At 55.7% G+C, this 20,158-nt stretch overlaps 1 protein-coding gene across 2 annotated transcripts in view; it reads left to right on the plus strand.

Moving 5' to 3' along the window:
- CLCN4 (chloride voltage-gated channel 4) overlaps positions 1 to 20,158 on the plus strand; it is a 55,747-nt gene that overhangs the window by 4,112 nt on the left and 31,477 nt on the right. For both annotated transcript variants that reach the window (XM_081080917.1, XM_081080918.1), the window contains exons 2-4: positions 14,152 to 14,307; positions 15,417 to 15,516; positions 18,926 to 19,113. In XM_081080917.1, the coding sequence (XP_080937043.1) occupies positions 14,182 to 14,307; positions 15,417 to 15,516; positions 18,926 to 19,113 (414 nt within the window). In that variant the 5' untranslated portion in view covers positions 14,152 to 14,181. The remainder of the gene's footprint in view (positions 1 to 14,151; positions 14,308 to 15,416; positions 15,517 to 18,925; positions 19,114 to 20,158) is intronic.

Consider the following 20,158-nt stretch of genomic DNA (forward strand, 5'->3'; position numbering starts at 1 on the left):
GATGAGGCAAAGATGGCCCAATAGGACACTAGTTCAGTCCATCGGCGCTCTTCATTGGGCTCCTCTGGATAATGGTCTGTGTACTCGGGATGTTCAGAATAACAAGTTTTTTTTAAAAGATAGGAAATGTAGACCCTTTGGACATGGCGGGTGGGGGGCTTCTGCTTGAGGTCTTGCAATGAGGAGCGTTCCCACCAGAGCCCAGGAGCCCTTGTCTCCGGATGCTTCCCATCAGCACGTTGACAGTGTGGTCCCTCCTGTGGTCCCTTATTGAGCCCGTCCCCTGCGGAGGGCCATGCGGATCACCGAGACTTTTGTCATCCGTGCTGATGGCACTGTGTGAAGAAGAATGCTGAAGAGGAACTGATCCTCTGCGATCAAGTGCAGTCAGGCCTCGTTTCTCGAACCTCTCTCATCTCAAGCAATTTGGTTCTTGACCAAGTTGTTACCAAGTTGTTCCCAGAAAGTAGAACTTCGGTTTCCCACCTGACAGCTCTCTCATGCTGAGGCCTCAGCGGGGCAACAAGCGTCTCTCAGGCAACAGACAAAGGGGAGAAATTGCTGGCGAAGTGCACAATTAGCACGACTTTCAAACACAAAGAGGCCATCCAGACAGGCCACCCAGAGAGCTGACGTTGCCAAGGGTGTGAAAGGGGCAGTGAGCACAGGCAGCTGCAGAGGCAGGGGACTGTTGCTGGTTTGGATAAAGGGAAAGCAAGGAGCCGGGGCCGGCATTGCGGAGGCAGCAGCGTGTGAACGAGCCGGGGTGCTGCATGCGGACCTGAGGACACCCCGGGAACCGGTGCTGGAAGGGACTCCTTTAAGGCCAGTGGTTCGATACATGTCAGAAAGGAAGTGTCTGTTTATAGATTGAACAGTCCATCAGACATGCACTGTCTGTAAGAAAGGTCAAACCAGGGAGTCATTAGGGGGTCTGGAACGGATTAATTCAATTTACATGATTTCTAATGGGGAATATGGTTAGGCGTTTGAACAAATCGCTTCTCGAACAGCCTTCTAGAATAAATTAAGTTCGAGAACTGAGGTTCCACTGTAAATGCATGGAATTTGCATGTTGGAAGCTAGCGTCAAAATCTAAGCAGCCCTGCCCGGCCACGGCGGCTCAGTGGTTGGGCGTCGACCTACGAACCAGGAGGTCAGGGTTCGATTCTTAGTCAGGGCACATGCGCCGGCTGCGGGCTCCATCCCCAGTGGGGGGCGTGCAGGAGGCAGCTAATCCATGACTCCCTCATCATTGATGTTTCTCTCTCTCCCTCTCCCTTCCTCTCAGAAATCAATAAAAATCTATTTTAAAAAATTAAAGCAATCCTTGCATTTTACATGCGAGGAAGAGATGTGCAGGGAAGTCAGGGGACTTGCCCAAGGTCACGTGACCGGTAGCGACAGAGCTGGGGAGGCACCCAGGTCTCTGGTTGCTTCTCCGGAACCTTCTTTTCTCCCGCTAGGCTCTGAGATCAGGGACGATGCGGGCCAGCTCACCACTGCAAACTCAGCCCAGGGCACGTGGCGTAGTAGGTGCTCATTAAGTATGTGCTGAATGAAAAGAGAAGTGAAATATTAGTATCCTGAGAAAATACCATCAGTATCATGAGAGCCGCAAAGGCATTTCCATGGACGGGAGCCTCAGTAGCCATTATCGATTCCCTCGAGTAGCAAGTATGTATTGGGCCCCTGCTCTGTATCCAGGCTGGGCTTCCTTCACGTTGACACTGTGGGCATTTGGACTGGACACTCCATGGTGGGGGCGTCCACCCGCTTGATGCCAGTAGTAACCCCTGCCGCACCCCCCCCAGTTGGGACAAACAAACTCCAGACCCTGCCCAATGTCCTCTGGGGGGCGAAATCGCCCTCCGGTGAGACCTGCCACTCTAGGCGATGGATATTCCGGAACCAGATGGACAGGGTTCACGCGGGAGGCCACGGATGGACAGTGATGGGTAGAGAATGCTAGTTAGGGCGGTCGCGACGGCCCCTCTGCGGGCCAGGACAGGAACAGGAGAGGAGGCGAGGGAGGGCTTTGAGAGCGTCATGAGGGGCTGAGCTCCCTGGGGCTGAGCGCTCAGGGCTGAGGGGGTAGCGGGGCAGACCACGTGGGGCTTGGCAGGAGGGCCACCCACCTGGGCTACTCTAGGGCACCTGGGCGGGCCTTGCCTGTCAGAGGGTTGCGTTCTGCCCATGTAATCACCACGCTTCCCCATGGCGCCTCTCGCCCCCTTCAGGGCAGCGTAACCCGGTGGGCGGTGGGCACGGGGACAGCAGAAGAGCCGGCAGGTGCTCTCTGCATCTGAGGCTGGAATGGTCGCTGGCTGTCCTGTGGTGGATGAAGTCACCTGAGTCCTCAGGCCACTGTCTGGTGGCCGCGTCTCTTGGCGTCATGGCCACGCCTGTGCACAGCTTTCTCACTGCCCCTGGAGCCCAGCGCGTTCTGTCCCTGGGTGTGTGCGCTGGCCTGTGTCGGTGCCTGAGGGCCAAGTCCCCAGGCCTTCAGCTCGCTCTCCCTGCGCCTGCTGGGCAGTCTCTCATCATCTTCTATTTAAACAAATTGTTTGCAAATATATTTTTTATTGATTTCAGAGAGGAAGGGAGAGGGAAAGAGAGATAGAAACATCAATGATGAGAGAGAATCATGGATTGGCTGCCTCCTGCACGCCCCCTACTGGGGATGGAGCCCTCAACCCGGGCATGTGCCCTTGACCAGAATCCAACCTGGGACCCTTCAGTCTGCAGCCGATGCTCTATCCACTGAGCCACACCAGCTAGGACCATCATCTTATATATACCCCCCCCCCCCCCCCCGCACACACACACCTGTTTCCTTCTGCAGCTTTGCTCAGGGCCCTCGCTCACTGCCTGCTGCTCTTTGCATGGTTCCCGGGACCGCAGGCTGCCGGTTGAATTGGCGAAGGCTGCAGGCCCGAGCTTTCCCTGTCTGCTGGGGCAGCGCCTGGGAGGCCGCACTCAGCCACCGTGCGCCTCCCCCAGGGCTGGGCCAGGCCTGGACCCTCCCAGCTCCCCTGCCCAGGGCAGGTGTGGGGTGTGGCGGGAGGGAGACCACACACAGGCTGCATCCTGCTCCCCAGGCAGCCCACCCCCCGCCCTGGTGGCTTCCCCTGAGCCTGCCCAGCAGTGCGGCTGCGGGCGGACTGCACTTGCCCGCCTCCCGGCTCTGCTCCTGGCCGTGGCCGCTGAATGTGAGCGGAATTTTCCCTGCTGGTCACCGCCGAGGTGCTGGCTGCTTCCAGGCGCCTTGTGGTTAGTAGTTAGGAGGCCGCCCGCCTGGGGACAGCGAGTCATTTCTCCTCCAGCTGAGTCACGCCTCCACCAGCACCTCTTTGGCCTCTGACTTACGAAGCCACTGCCATTCCAGCCCTCCCCTTGGCAACCCGGCCCTGCGGCCTCGCTCTGAGGACACCGGGAGGGACGCCTCGGGCTGTATTTGGTGGCCCCTGCGTGTCACCTTTACAAAGCTGCTAGTCACGGGCATCTGTTAACTTTTTAAAAAATGTATTTTTATTGATTTCATAGAGGAAGGGAGAGAGAGAAACATACATGAGGAGAGAGAATTATTGATCAGCTGCCTCCTGCATGACCCACACTAGGGATCCAGCCCACAACCCGGCCCTGTGCCCTGACCAGGAATTGAACCCTGGTTCATAGGCTGACTCTCAACTCCCCACACCTGTTGAATTTCATTTTCCCGCGAGGGCGGGCCCCACACCAGCACAGTGGGGTGCTGTGGAAGGCCATGGTCAGAGGGGCGAGTCTGAGAGGCCCCAGAGAGGGAGGGACATGGAGCAGCTGTCATGGGCTGAATCATGCCCCTCAAAACTCATGTGAAGGTGCCCAGCCCCTCAGAATGCGACCTGATTTGGAGACAGTGGCTTCACAGAGGTTATCCAGCTCAGATGAGGTCATTAGGGGGCCCTCACCCAGTCTGACTGGTGTCCTTATAAGAAGAGGGATTTTGGTCCGGCCGGTGTGGCTCAATGGTTGAGCGCTGACCTATGAACCAAGAAGTTAGGGTTCGATTCCCAGTCAGGGCACCTGCCCGGGTTGTAGGCTCCATCCCCAGTGTGGGGTGTGCAGGAGGCAGCCAATCCATGATTCTCTCTCATCATGGATGCTTCTATCTCTCTCTCCCTCTCCCTTCCTCTCTGAAATTAATAAAAAAATACTTTAAAAAAATAAAAGAAGAGGGGTTTCTCCACAGGCACAGAGAGGACAGGGTGAAGGGACACGGGGAGAAGAGGGGGAGAGAGCCCTGGGCAGATGGAAGCAGCCTGCCGTCACCATGGCGACCTCAGGCTTCTGAGCTCGGAACCGTGGCAGCCATCTGTTGGTAGAGACGCAGGCCTCTGTCGTGTGTTGGCAGTGCCAGCTCCTACCGCAGTGTTTTCGGGGAAGCGGAGCCTTCCCCAGGCCGGGCGGGCAGAGGTAACCGTGCACCTGACTTAGGCTGTGGTAGTTTCGGGGAGGGGCAGCCAGTAGGTCCCTCTCAGGGGAAGCAGGTAGCTCTCGCCCCGGGGCCTGCTGGGCTGTCGTGGAAGAAAGGCCTCGGGGCCTGGGCTCCCATCTGTGACACTTGGGCCGGTCACCTAACCTTCCCCGCCTGGGTTTGCTTAGCGTGGGCCTGAGGGGGGCAGGGTCAGAGCCCTAACAACTGAACACTCTAGAGGTGCCCCGCATGTGCCCTAAAGAAGCTGTTACTGTGATTATTATGATTTATTTTTTTAAATCCTCACCTGAGGATGTTTTTCCATTGATTTTTAGGGAGAGTGGAAGAGAGAGGGAAAGAGAGAGAGAAATGTTGATGTGATATACATCGACTGGTTGCCTCCTGCACGAGCCCCCACCTCGGCCTGGGCTGGGGCGGAGCCTACAACCGAGGTTCGTGCCCTTGACCGGAATCGAACCCGGGACCCTTCAGTTCGCAGGCTGATGCTCTATCCACTGAGCCACACCTGCCAGAGCTATTATTATTATCATCATCATCTTCATTGAGTATTACAGATGTTCCCTTTTGCCCACCATCCAGTTCTGTTCTTATTGTGACTGGAGCGTCTGGGAAGTTCTCCATCCTTGGCCTCGGCTTGGGGTGCACGGAGACCTCCCGGCCCTCTCCCTGCCCCTGGGGTGGGGACGTGAGGACACCAAGTCCATTGTTTCACCCAAGGCCACGCGGAGTTGGCCCGAGTCCCTTTCCAGTTCGCAGGCTATGTTCCAACATGGGACAGACAGCCGCGAGGCCCGGCCCGAGGAGCAGGCCGGGAGGGAGGGTCCAGCCCGCGCGCTCCCCGGGCCTGCTGAAGGGAGCGCACCCAGGTGGAGGGGGTGGGAGGCGGGCCAAGGAGGAAGCAGCAGGAGCAGGAAGTGGCCCTCCAGGCTCTGCTGGCTCCAGGCGGATTTTAATTCTCACATGTCTTTCTGCACGTCTTGTGCCTCTGAGCTCTCCTCTTGTTGGCACTTGTGACTGTCCTTGGTGCTGTGGCCCTTGGCCCTCACCCTGTAGCCACCAGGGGCCCCTCTCACTGTCAGCACCTCTGGGCATGGACCCCGCTTGGGTCTGGAGGAGGAGCTGGGCGGGGTGAATGGATCGTACCCTGAAGGTGTCTGTGTTAACAAAGGCGAGACTCCCTGATTTCAGGTGAATGTGAAGTTGGTGAGGTCCCAGGCAAGGTGGGCCCCATGACCTGCCTCCTGGAGTTCATGCCACGTGTAGGCCCCACCCACCCCGGCCCCCAGGGCTGGCCAGTGCCACCGTAGGACCCGGTGGGAGCGAGGGTGTGTGGCTTCCGGGGCTGGGTCACAAGAGACTCCACTGCTCCCAGTTGTCCCTCGGGTGACTGCTCTGCGGGAAGCCAGCTGCCTTGTCCTGGGGTCACCGGGCAGTCCTGCGGAGATGCAGGCGGAGCAGCACTGAGGCCTCCCGCCAAGAGCCAGCGTGACGGAGCCACCTGGGAAGTGGGGCCTCCTGCCCCTGTCGAGCCTTCAGATGGCAGTAGCCAGGGCCCAGGGTTTGACCATGACCTCCTGAGAGACCTGGAGCCAGGAAGACCCAACCAAGTGCTTCCCACGTCCTGACCCACAGAAACTGTGAGGTCACACCTGTCTAGGTGTAGCTGCTGAGTTCTGGTGCCACTTGTTACGCAGCATTGGTAGCAAATACAACTGGGAAGAGCCCGGAGTTTTCTGGGATGGGCGGTCAGCTCCGCAGGCTGTGGCTGCCGCCCCCTTGCCCCTTCTGAAGCGCCACCATTCTCCGACGGCCCCACATTTGTTCATGGTGTGTGTTTTCCCGGCGTGGGGAGGAGAGAGATTTAGGTACATTGCATGCAAGGTTTAGGTACATTGATTGCAAGTTAGGTCATATTGATGATGCCTTTGAGTGCATTGATTTTTCCAAAAAGATATTTTTATTGATTTCAGAGAGGAAGAGAAAGGGAGAGAGAGAGATAGACATAATGATGAAAATCATGGATCAGCTGCCTCCTACACGCCCCCTACTGGGGATTGAGCCCGCAACCCGGGCATGTTCTCTGACTGGGAATCGAACTGTGACCTCCTGGTTCATAGGTCGACGCTCAACCACTGAGCCACGCCGGCCTGGCTGAGGGCATTGATTTTAAGTAAGTGCGCAACTGTCTGTGTTTCATGAAAATGTATATCCCACGTCCATCTTCATGGCCTGGAGACTTCGGTACAGTAGCCCCCCAATACCAGTGGGGTTTGGCTGTCTGCCCGTCACTTCAAGCCCCTGGCATTTGCACGAGTGGGGTGTCGAGTGGTTTTCTATGTGGGCATCTCCCCTTTCCTCCTGCCCCCCTGGATGTGCCCCGACCTGTAGTGCCCACGTCCTCTGCCCACTGCACATGGCTTGGCACTCCCGGTGCCGTGGCTTTGTCAGGGCCGGGGCTTTTGACCTGAATGATTGCAGTGGGAGGTCCCGGTTGTCAGAGACGACGGGACAGGCATTTTACAAGAGAAAGAACTTCACGGGCACTTCTCCCGTGCACATGTGTCTCTTTCCTCTTACTGTTTCAAGCCATCTTCCATGGCACTGGCTTAGCAGTTTGCTTAGGGCAGTGGTTCTCAACCTTCTGGCCCTTTAAATACAGTTCCTCATGTTGTGACCCAACCAGAAAATTATTTTTGTTGCTACTTCATCACTGTGATGTTGCTACTGTTATGAATCGTCATGTAAATATCTGGTATGCAGGATGGTCTTAGGTGACCCCTGTGAAAGGGTCGTTCGACCGCCAAAAGGGTCGCGACCCACAGGTTGAGAACCGCTGGCTTATGGCCTGTCCTGGTTTAGGTTTGCTGATTTTTGTGAGCCCGGGTTGGTGGAGTTGCTTGTCCCTGTGGGGTCGGAGCCTAACGGTTTGACTCTGTAGGACAGGTTGCCTATAGTAAGTGTCTGATTCCGCGAATCCAGGTTTATTTCAGAGAAACCTCTTGAGAGAGTTAAAGGGCGTTTTTCACCAGCTTCCCTCTCACGTCCTCAGGTGGATACGAACACACCGCCTCGGGCGCCTTCTCTAGCTCTTCCTTGTTTGCTCAGTTTCCCAGTTGCCACGGGTGACATTTGGGGCGGGGTCATTCTTCACGTGGCGCCGTCCTGTGCGCTGTAGGGTGCTGAGCAGTGTCCCTGGCCTCCACCCACTCGATGCCAGTAGCACCCTGTAGCTGTGACATTGCGCAGTGTCCCTGGGGCAGAACGGCCTCTGGGGGGAGCCCCTGGGGTGTTTCTCTTTGGTCCCTGCTGCCTGGCTCCCGTCTCCTGCTGGAGACACTCATAGGGCTGGTGGCGGCCGGGTTACCACCCTGGAGAGCCTTTTTAATATTTCTTTTTATTGATTTCAGAGAGGAAGGGAGAGGGAGAGAGAGAGAGAGAAACATCCATGATGAAGAGTCATTGATGGGCTGCCTCCTGCACACCCCACACTGGGGATCGAGCCCATAATCCGGGCATGTGCCCTTGACCGGGACACTTCAGTCTGCAGGCCAACGCTCTAGCCACTGAGCCACACCGGCCAGGGCCAGTGAGCATTTCAGGCAGCTCTTCCCATGTGACCGGAGGCTTTCTCTCCGGCACAGCCCCCTCAACCAGAACCTCTGGGACATCACGAGTGTGGGTGGGCGTGTGCTCTAAAGAATGAGGACAATTCTGGCGCCAGCAGCAGTGGATGCCCCCGGGCAAGAGCCGCACCTGGAAACTGTGCCTAAGAAGCTGCTGTCACTGACGCGCAGGCCGTCCTTTGAAGCTTCTTAAAATTGCAAAGTATCCCAAACGCGCCAAAAAGTGCATCACACCTAAATGCGGGGCTTCCTGGATTGGAGGGGGAACATCGTGTTGCCACCCGACATAGGAAATCATTTGTATGACCCGGTAGATGGGATCACGCCCCGTGTATTCTGATGCATCTGACTTGGCCAACATGCTGTGTTGAAGGCTCGCCCGTTGCTGGCGCATTTGGGGAAGCACTTGAGTCAGAGGGCGGGTAGGAGAAGAGAAGCCCCCGAAGGTGCCCAGCTTGTCCGGCCTTCTCCGGAGCGGAGGCGGGTTCCATGTGGGAGCAGAGGGAGAAAGGGGCGCCCCCTGCCTGTTTCTGGGCCACTCCAAGGTGCTCCAGGCGGAAAGGCTGCTTGCACAGCGCCCTCTGGTGTCCACGTGGTGCAATGACACCCCCTCTGAGCCCAAGGCCACCAAGGACCAAGCACCAGCAGATGTCAGCCCCTGAGCTCAGTGCCTTGTGTGAGCCACGCAGGTGGCAAGAAAGGGGGCTCCGTAAAGGCGGCTTGCATTTGTTGTGGGAGCTTCTGGCAAGTCTGGAAGAAATGAAGCTTTGGGGGTATTAGTTTTAGCTGCCATCTAGCCGAGGGCTGGCTCTGAGGTTGATGTTCCCTGGCCCCGTCCTCTCTGTGCCCCGGCCCTGTCCTCCCTGCATTGGTGTGAGATGGCAACATCGATCAGCTGCCTCCCGCACGCCCCCCACTGGGGGTGGAGCCGGCACCCGGGCCTGTGTCCTGACCGGGAATCGAGCCGGTGACCTTTCAGTGCATGGGCCGAGGCACAACCGACTGAACCACCCTGGCCAGGGCGGTTTTCACATTTCTTTTTTTTATTTTTTAAAAATATGTTTTTATTGATTTCAGAGAGGAAGGGAGAGGAAGAGAGAAACATCAGGTTTTCACATTTTTTAATGACTGCAACCCAACTGAAAGAAGGAAGTTTTGTGGCAAATGAAGGTGATATGAAATTCAGGTGTCAGTGTCCGTACATCAAGCGCGAGTGACACACAGGCCCAGTCACTGATTTGTGTGTTGTCTCTGGCTGCTTCTATGCGACAATGGCAGAGTTGGGTCCTCCCGACGGAAGCCGCGTGGCCCACAAATCTTCCAATATTTGTTATCTGGCCCTTTAAGAGAAACAGTTTGCGGTTAGAAGAGCAGAGAGAATGAATAGATGAGAACTACACTCAACAACATGGCTGGATGCTACAACATAATGTAGAACAAAAGAACTGGGGAACGTAACACCCCATTTCTATAAAGTTCAGAACCACGCAAACGGAGGTCAGGAGAGTGGCTACGTGTACGGGTGGGGTAGGGCCAGGAAGGAGCCAGAAAGAGCCCGTGGGGGCTGGCCGCCTCCTGGCCTTTGATCTGGGTGCTGGTAATGTGGGCGCATTCCTTTTGCGAAAAAATGCTTGCAATGCTAACCACCAGGTAATCCAGACCGTCCCCCAGACCCAGGCCGGCGAGGAGGTCAGAGCCGTGTCTGGAATGTAGCAAAAGCAGGCATGTTAGATTTACGACTTCTGTTTACTAAAACTGCATTTCTACAAAAACCAGGACAGGCTGGGAGATTAGAGATAACCCGGGCTGGCCCTGCGCTTGAGCCCTGCTTAATCCCCGTTTCCCGTCTGTTTTCCTTTGGTCTGAGGGAGAGAAATTCCCTCCGGCAGGCCTGCCTGCGGCCGTGGGCTGTTCCACGGCTCCCACTGCCTGCAGCTCGCTTTTTGTAGATATTTAGCAGTCTCGTCCCAATCACACATTTCCGTCTCCACTTCTAAGTGTTAAGGGCAGTAATGGTCACAGATATTAGGATAGCTCTTTAAAAAAATATTTTTTTATTGGTTTCAGAGAGGAAGGGAGAGGGAGATAGAAACATCAATGATGAGAGAATCATGGATTGACTGCCTCCTGCAAGCCCCCGATTGGGGATCGAGCCCACAACCCAGGCATGTGCCCTGACCCCGAATTGAACCTCCTGGTTCATAGGTCGATGCTCAACCACTGAGCCACACCAGCTGGCCTAGGATAGCTTTTGAAGGTGTGAGATTGCCACATGGAGTATCTAAAGTTTTCATCTCACCAACTGTGGACAGGATATTTTTTTATGATTTTCTGCGTTGTGATGACTGGCATAAAGAGCTGGCAGGCCCTGGCTGGTTTGGATCAGTGGGTAGAGCGTCAGCCCGTGGACTGAATGGTCCTGGGTTCGATTCCGGTCAAGGGCACATGCCTGGCTTGCAGGCTCGATCCCCAGTGTGGAGTGTGCAGGAGGCAGCTGATCCATGATTCCCTCTCATTATTGATGTTTCTATCTCTCCCTCCCTCTCCCTTCCTCTCTGAAACCAATAAAAATGTATTTTTAAAAAGAGCTGGCAGGGAAGGTGGCTCTGAAATTTCTGGAAAGGCCCACGGGCTTGCCCAGTATCTGGGCAGAGACAAATCGTTTTGCTTAATTAACAAACGTTTGCTGGACCCGGAGGGGGTGATGGGCTGGTACTCAGTTTAGGTCCCTGGGTCATGGCCTTGAGGTCCGTCCCAGGACTCAGGGCGCTGCGGGCCAGCGAGGGTCGGCTGAGGTCGCGCACATGCCTCGCTAGTGGCCTTCCCGGTCGGAATAGCTGCGTTTATAGCTGCGTTTCGTTCTGAGGAAAGACAACAGCCTCTCATAAGGAAAATACCTCGAGGCGCTCTCAGGGAAAGACACAGCTGGGCAGAGATCATGTTCCACTGCTTTCGGGTTGCCAAGGAGGAAGCCCGGCTCATAGGCGGGTGAGGCAGGCCAGCCACGAGGGCAGACAGGAACCTTCCAGAGAGGACAGGAAGGCCTTTGAGGTAGAGGAAATGCACACTCGAAGGCATGGGCCTAGGCCCCACATGTTTCTCAGAAGCTGGTCCCTCTCACTGGCCCGGAGGGAGCGCCTTTATGCTCCATGGCAGAGCCAGTCCTGCATCTGGGTCTGCCAGTGGCATGCTGCCATCTCCTAGAAACCAGTTTTTCCTGTTAATCCTCACCCCAGGGTACTTTTCCCAGTGACTTTTAGAGAGAGTAGAGGGGGGAGAGAAAGAAGGAGGGAGGGAGGGAGAGAGAGAGAGAGAGAGAGAGAGAGAGAGAGAGAGAGAATGTGAAAGGGAGACATCAATTGGCTGCCTCCCGCACGCACCCCGACCAGGGCCAGGGACCCTGCAACCCAGGTTCGTGCCCTTGATGGGGCTTGAACCCGGGACCTTTCCGTCCATGGGCTGACGCTCTATCCACTGAGCCACACCAGCCAGGGCCACATGAAGTCTTGAACAGAATGTCCACGTCTCAGGCTCTTCCGTCTGCTGGCCGGGCCTTTGTCTGGCTCCCCCGTGGCTCAGCAGCGGCCGCCTGACGCTCCCAGCAGCGAGTTTCTTGCCACGTACACCACCAGGCTCTCCCCAGCTCATTGCTGCACAAATGAGAAGGGCTCTCCGCTTGCTGATCGCACCCCTTCCCTGCATGAGGGGTCGCTACTTCCTTAGGTGACGCAGGCTCCCCTGGGTGCGCATCAGCCCACGGAGTTTGCAGCGTGGCCCGGCCCAGCCCTCCAGCTTGTCGCCTGAAAGCGGCCGGGCTGCGCAGCGGGTCAATACATCAGTCGCTGCGGCCACTTTATTTATTTTTTTTAAATATATATATTTTTTATTGATTTTTTACAGAGAGGAAGGGAGAGAGACAGAGAGCCAGAAACATCGACGAGAGAAACATCGATCAGCCGCCCCCTGCACATCTCCCACCGGGGATGTGCCCGCAACCCAGGCACATGCCCTTGACCGGAATCGAACCTGGGACCCCTCAGTCCGCAGGCCGATGCTCTATCCACTGAGCCACACCGGTCCCGGCCGCTGCGGCCACTTTAGAGCTTGTCAGGTGGTTTCCCCGCTTTGCTCAGATCTGATGAAAATGCAGTTTCACTGGGTGGCAGCGGAGCCCTCCACGCGGACAAATCCATGAAGCAGCGAGAGGGGCCGAATAGAGTGTTTTCATAGCTGCTCTCCCCCCTCCCCCAGCACTTCTGTGGTTCGCGTCCCGTCATTCAAATTTCCCTGCTCCTTGCCGAAGTGCTTTTCTTCTTCTTTTAATTTAATTTTATTGTTTAAAGCATTACCAATAGTAATTTGGCCTCCCCCCCCCCCCCCGCACATGCCCTCACCCCACCCCCCAGTGTCTTGCGTCCATTGGTTATGCTTACATGTGTGCATACAAGTCCTCCGGTTGATCTCTTACCTCCTCCCCTCCTCCCCTCCTCCCCTCCCCGGCCTCCCCGCTGTAGTGTGACAGTCTGTTCGATGCTGCTCTGCCTCTGTATCTATTTGTGTTCATCAGTTTATAATGTTCTTTATTATCCAGAAATGAGTGAGATCATGTGCTTTTCACTCCGCGCCGGTCCCAGCCCGTGTCTGTGAGCGCGCAGTGCTGCTGAGGGTGGGGGCGCACCCCACCCTGCCCCGCTGCTAGGCCTGGTCTGGTCCCCGGGAGCCCCTGGGCCTGCAGCTGGCCTGCCGGTGCCGCGCAGAGTGGACGCAACATCTTGGTTTGTTTGTACAGTGGGGCCTTCACTTACGAGTGTCCCGACTAACGAGTTTTTTGAGATACCAGCTGTCTCTCTGCCGATTTTTTGCATTGAGTTGATAGAGTAATTTGAGTTAACGAGCTCCTTAACGAGCTTCTTAACGAGCTTGGTCTCAGAACGAATTAAACTCGTAAGTCAAGGCCCCACTGTAGTTGTTTTCCGAGGAGGGGAGCGGAGAGCCTGGCTGGGCCTGGTCCCCAGGAAGGAGGGAGCCGTCCACTGGGCTACCCCCAGGCAGCACAGCCTCTTTACCTGTATTTTAAGGAAAATTCAGCGTGAGCATCTGCACCCCGAGCTGCTTGCCCAGGGCAGCGGGCCGCCCGCCTGCGTGGCGCTTGGCTTGTCTTCGTCCGTCCGTTCAGGCTGCCGTAAGGAAATACCCCAGCCTAGCCTGTGTCAAGGTTCAATTCCCGGTCAAGGGCATGTGCCCGGGTTGTGGGCTTGATCCCCAGTGGGGGGCATGCAGGAGGCAGCCGGTCCATGATTCTCTCTCATCATTGAGGTTTCTCTCTCTCTCCCTCTCCCTTCCTCTCTGAAACCAATAAAAATAATTTAAAACAAACCTAGACATTTCTTTCCCACGGTCTGAGGTCAAGGTGCCAGCTGGTCCGGTGGGGACCCTCTTCCCAGTCCCAGGCCTCTCGCTGTGTCCTCACCACCTCCCAGAGGCCCTCTTCCTGAGTCCCTCACATCGGGGCTTAGGGTTTCGGCCTGTGAATTTGTTGGGGGGACACAGACATCAAGACCAGAGCATGGCTCGTGGACCAGGTGGTCCTGTCATCCATCTCCTTGTCCACCCAGGGCAGCCCCTCGTGGGGAGGGCCAGTGCCCACGCTCCCACAGCTAGCTCAAGTGTCGCCAGCACTTCCGCTCTCCTGTCGCTGCACATCTTGGGTGTCCAGGGTGACGGCCATGTAGGCTGCCTGCCGAGTGGTCTACTTCAGCTCCCACAAGAACCACTGAGCGGTTTGGTGACCATGACTTGGTTGTGAGTGGATTTCCTGGTTTCCAGAACTGTGGGAAAAACACTTATTTCTCAGAAGCTACCCAGTCCAGAGTACGTTTGTTATAGCAGCTGCTGTTGACTGAGACAGACGGTGTGCGCCTGCTTATAGATACATCATCGCAGCAGATGCTAGCGGGGTACTTTCCTATATAAGAAAGTAGTGTGAGTGGGTGGTGCCGGGTGTGTGCAGGCCACCTGCTCGTGTTTTAACTGGGCTCTCCCCACCCCCAGGTGTGAGTAGCATGGTCATGTGCAGAAGCGATGAGCGGCTCCGGCAACCTCATGGATTTTCTGGATGAGCCATTCCCCGACGTGGGGACCTATGAGGACTTCCACACCATCGACTGGCTGAGGGAGAAGTCGCGGGACACCGACAGGCACAGAAAGGTAGGTGGCGTTGTGACTGACGTGTAGGGGGGACTCCCTCACATGTCCAGGCTGTGCTTCCCTCGCACAGAGAGCGAGGTGGGCTGGGCTCTGAGGAAGGGAAGGCTGTGGGAGAGGCAGAGCTGTGGACACGTCACTAGAATACCAGGTGCTCGCTCGGCCCATGTGGCTCAGTGGTTGAGCATCGGCCTATGGACCAGGAGGTCACAGTTCGATTCCCGGTCAGGGCACATGCCCAGGTTGCAGGTTCGATCCCCAGCAGGGGGCGTGCAGGAGGCAGCCGATCCATGATTCTCATCATTGATGTTTCCCTCTCTCTCCCTCTCCCTTCCTCTCTGAAATCAATAAAAATATATTAAGAAAAACACCAGGTGCTTTGGGCGGGAGGCCCAGGGGCCTGGCTCTGTAGAGGGAGGAGGCAGGAGGCAGCCAGGAGCCAGGCAGGGGGAACAGTAGGGGGTGGGGAGGGGAACCAGCCAGTGGTCACAGTGAGAGGAAGGCCTGGTGGTGAGGACGTGCCACGGCCAGGTCTCCCTCCACGGAGGCGGACCTACTGTGTGGGGGCTGCCATCAGTCCCAGGGACAGCGTCTTCAGAGCAGGTGAGGGGTGACAGCCAGAGTGCCACCTCATGGCCCGCAATGGCGCTGACTCCACGTCTCCCTTCAGAATGGCTTGCGAATCATCCACGCTCAAATCGCACTTAGTGAGTTTGTTGAATCAAGTGGATTAAAAAATATATATTTTTATTGACTTCAGAGAGGAAGGGAGAGGGAGAGAGACAAACATCAATGATGAGAGAGAGTCATGGATTGGCCGCCTCCTGCACGCCCCCTACTGGGGATCGAACCCACCACCCAGGCCTGTGCCCTGACCAGAAATCGAACCATGAGCTCCTGTTACATAGGTTGATGCTCAACCCCTGAGCCGGGCCGGCCGGGCTAAATGAAGTGGGTTTTTGAAGGAGAAAGCCCACTCCGTCATGTGGAGGGAGCCGGAGGAGCCGTGAGTGGGAAATCAGCCACTTAGTTCCATGGTCTCCTGAGGGAGGCGCAGGGGAGGAAGCGAGGACTGGAGCCTGTGCCGGATTAACCGCGTGTCTCATTTGCAGATCACCAGCAGAAGCAAGGAGTCCGTCTGGGAGTTCATCAAGGGCCTGCTGGACGCCTGGTCGGGATGGGTGGTCATGCTGCTCATCGGGCTGCTGGCAGGTACGTGGCTGGGCACCCCGGGCGGAGGCGGGCACGGGCCCAGCACAGCTGCTGGGATGGCGTTCTGAAAACAGTGTTTCCCTCGTATCCCATGCGGGGCAATCCGTGCATAGACGAGCATACAGGACACGTAAAGGCTGTCACCGTCAGGCGAGGCCCGAGGGCGGGGCTCCGGTGTGGGCATGGCAGAGCTGTGATTGGGGCGCCGGCCAGCTCTGTGCAGTCCGCAGGCGTGTGGCCACCGGCTTGTATGAAAGCACACACTCTACATTCTGTGCTGCTTGCTTAGGAAGAAGGCAAAAAAGTGTGGAGAGGTTTTGGTCTAATAATAAAGCACCATGTGACGCTGGCCCTTGCTAATACTGGGAGGCCCTTGCAAACACCCCAAGACACTCAAAATAATGTGCGACACGCATCCAGCCGGTGTGGCTCAGTGGTTGAGCGCCAAACCAGGAACCGAGAGATCACGGTTCGATTCCCAGTCAGGGCCTGTGCCTGGGTTGTGGGCTCCATCCCTAGGAGGCAGCTGATCTGATGATGTTCTCTCTCATCAATGTTTCTCTCTCTCCCTCCCTCCCCTTCCTCTCTCTCTAAAAGTCAACAAAAACATATTAAACTGGCCTCTAACAAAAGGCTCCATTTCCTTTATAAAAAAGTGAGACACCCCGGGAGCTAGCTGGAGCTACCCTCCGCCCATACACTGTTCAGACCCTCAGGGCCTTTGCGTCCGTCATTTTCTAGCCCCAGCACCGGGTGTCCAGAGCGAGCGGAGCGCTCTGTGGAGGAGAAACCCACACTCAATGTCCAGGGCACAGCGCTCCAGGGACGCTGCCCCCTGCCACCCCTCCCTTTCAGGAGGCTGTGCGGGGTCATGTCTGGGATAAAGAGCCTGGGCGAGCTGAGGAGACCCCCTTAATACACCCCCTGCCCACCATAGCGTAGAGCTATGGGTATGGCACTGACCGGACAGGGTCTGCAATGTGGGCGGGATACAGCAGATGCTGTGAGAAAGACAGCACTGAGGGGCGCAGATGGAGATTTGGGATTCCTGAGGATTTCAGTTGGATTTGTTCCCCAGACAACCGTGGGAGGGGCTCCACCGGCTCGGCCTGTCACAAAGAGCCAAGGGGAGTGTTCAGGGGGGGATTCCTTTCCTTGTCGTCACAGCAGCTGTTCACCCATTTCTCCCAGCCGATCCCTGTCTCCCACTGGCATGCCCAGTGAACTTGAGCTTGTGGTCATAGGGTGCATCGCCACCCATTTGTTTGACCGCTTCTATGAAGACCTGAGGACGGGGTGGGAGCTGGCTGTGAATTTTGATGTCTTTGTTTAGAACAGATGTTTAAAACCATTCATGGTGTCATTACCCTCGGCTCCTAGGAAGGAGAAATGAATAGAGAAATAAAGAAATGCAGAAGAGACTTGGAGTACACCGCGCAGGTTAGCTGTATTAATTAATTTGAGAGCCTGATCAGGCTGTGATCGGGCTGTCTTTAACCCGATATTGACCAGTTGGCTTCACTATCAATCCGATTTCCGCCGGTTCTTTTAAGGAGAATCACTTGGGGAATTAAAAAATAAATACTGCTGCTTGGGCTTCCATCAGATAGTGTGTTTGGAGATGATGCCCTAGCATTGAGCAAAGACCCCCTCCACTCCCTCCTGCCCCTCCTGTGATACTAACGTGCAGCCAGGGTGAGAGCCACAGGAGGAGGGGAGCCCCTGCTCACATCAGCAAGTGAAGAGGAGGAAGGTAAGAATGAGCGGATACTGCCAGCGCCGAAGTGCTCTTTTGATCTGGATGTACCTTGGAAGGAAAGCCAGGAGATTGTGTCCCATTCACCTCCCTGTTGTCCAGCTGGAGGAGAGGACTCAGGTGTCCCACTGCCTGGCCTGTCATCTCCTTAGTGACAGCCTGGACATTACATTCTGACTCCTGAGATGCGGAGGTCCAGGGTCTCCTCTGCAGTGCAGTTATAAGAATTGATCAGTAGATGTCGCTGTTGCATCACAAATGGAAATACCAAGAAAACATTAACGCTGCATTTACTACTAATCACCACAAGATGTCACTGTTGCTCCACGGAACGAAACATTCACCAAACATTTATTACGAATCACCACTGGGTGTCACTGTTGCTCCACGGAACAAAACATTCACAAAACATTTATGGGGAATCGCCACTGGGTGTCACAGATACTCCATTCATAGAAGGAAGCTGAAACTGCCAGCACTGTGAGAAGAAGTCAGCCAGGAAGACTGGGTGTGGGATAATGTGATTATGAATGAGTGAATGGTGGCGGGATTTGGGGTGATCATTGGGTCTCACCCCTGGCTAGCTGCAGGACCCCTCCCTCACTTTCCATTTATTTATTTTTTTTACACTCACCTTCTTTAGGTCTTTGTTCAAACGTCATCTTTTGCTTGAGGTGTTCTCTGACCACCTTTTCTAAAAGTCCACTTCTCCCTCTCTGAGCTGCATCACCCCCACTCGCTGTATGTATGTATGTGTGTGTGTGTGTATATGTACATATGTAACAGCCTTATTGTGGTATAATTTACATACCATACAATCTACCCAGTTAAAGTATATAATTCGGTGGTTTTTAGTGTCCTCACGGAGTTGTGCAGCCATTGCCACAATCAATTTTAGAACATTTTCATCGGCACCCAGAGACCCTCCATGTCCTTTAGCTGTCAAGCTCCAGGGCCCGCAGCCTCCTCCCGGCCCGTCTCTCTCTGCCCACTCTGGCCGTTACATGGACATGGAATCATACAACATGTAGGGTGCTATGATCACCTTTTACTCAGCAGGTGTTCAGGGTTTGGAATTGCTTGGAAGGATGGTAACTGTTTAACCTGGTGAGCAACTTTTGGAAAACTATTTTCCAAAGCGTTTACACCACTGGGACCTGCTCTACAGATACAATCAGGATAACATATGTGTTATGTAGATGTCATGTCTATCACCTCATGGTATTAGAATGTGACAGGCATGCTGATGGGTAAATACCCGGGAAGCATGCTAAGCCCAAACTTAGGAAATCAGGAAAGGCTTCCTGCAGGAGGTGATGGAAGTGCCGGGATCTGGAAGATAAAGAGGAGATTGCCAGGTGGGGGAGGCAGTGCTTCCTGAGAGGGTGCACCTTGTTTCTGGAACCCGGGAGGGCTGGGCTCTGCAAGCTGCTGGGCCCCGGCTCAAGCTGGGTGAAGACGTGTGGGCCTCTGTCCAGTGTGAGGACCCAGCCCATGGCCTGTGTGTGTCCTTGGGCTGGGCTTGCCTTCCCGCGTCCCCAGTGCTCAGGGGACTGCCTCTGCGTGTGGCCCCAGGGCGCTGGCGCCGTGCTCTGTGTCCCCACTTTGTCCCCAGGGGCGCTTCCTCTAAGAGCCTCTCGCTGTCTCTTCCAGGCACCTTGGCCGGGGTCATCGACCTGGCCGTGGACTGGATGACCGACCTGAAGGAGGGCGTCTGCCTGTCCGCCTTCTGGTACAGCCACGAGCAGTGCTGCTGGGCCTCCTCCGAGACCACGTTTGAGGACAGGGACAAGTGCCCCCTGTGGCAGAAGTGGTCGGAGCTGCTGGTCAATCGCTCCGAGGTGGGTGTCCGGGCCGGGTCCTGCCTGGGGGTGCCCGCCGCTCAGCGGGGCTGGGGGCCACCGCTGGGCGTGGTGGGACTGTCCGCGGTGTCAGCTTTGAGCGTCTGCTAATCACTCCGGGCTTCGCACCAGCACGACTTGGTTGTTCTAGCTCTCGTTTCAACGTCAGGTGAAAAACCCTCCCCCACAGTTTCATGTGCGTAAGACATGTATGTTTTAGAATGGTTTTTAAATACGTTTTTATTGGTTTTTAGGGAGAGAGGGAGAGAGAGAGAGAGAGAGAGAGAGAGAAACATTGATGTATGAGAGAAACATCCATCGGCTGCCTCCTGCACGCCCCGCACGGGGGATCGAGCCTACAACCCGGGCATGTGCCCTGATGGGGAATCAAACCATGACCTCCTGGTGCCTGGGTCAGCATTCAATCAATTGACACACACCCGCCAGGCAACATGTATATATTTTTAGAAATCTTGTGCTGGGCTTTGTTTTATCTCTATAAAACCACACAAGTGGCCCTGGTACTCCAGCCTTTTTATGGCTCAGTAACATTCCGGCGTATGGGCAGACCGGTTTATTTAGCCCCCATCCGCTGGTGAACGGGGCTTGCTTCCACTCTCGCTCTATTGTGGATGAGTTTGTTTTGGACATTTGTGTACACGCTTTTGTGTGGATAAGTTTCCACTCCTCTTGGGTACATACCTAAGAGGTCACTGGGTCATATGGCAAGTCCGTGTTTAGCCATTGGAGGAGCTGCCAGACTGTTTCCCAGAGAGATCGCACCATGTCACAGCCCCGCCAGCAGCGATGGAGGGTTCGGGTTTGTCCGCATCCTCACCAGCACTGGTTATGACCTGTTTTCGATTCTAGCCGTCCTAGCAGGCATGAGGGGCATCCCACTGTGGTGCAAGTTGTCATCTTCCAATGCGTTTTAAGATCGCGTCACGGAGGAGGTTTCTGTGTATTCTGTGCTGGGAACATCCAGGCAGCAGGCGGGGTGGTGCACACAGACTGGGCGCCTGCCCTCATGGCCCTAGGGGTTCAG

Source organism: Myotis nattereri (assembly GCF_964212035.1).
Source record: "Myotis nattereri genome assembly, chromosome: X".
Lineage (NCBI taxonomy): Eukaryota > Metazoa > Chordata > Mammalia > Chiroptera > Vespertilionidae > Myotis > Myotis nattereri.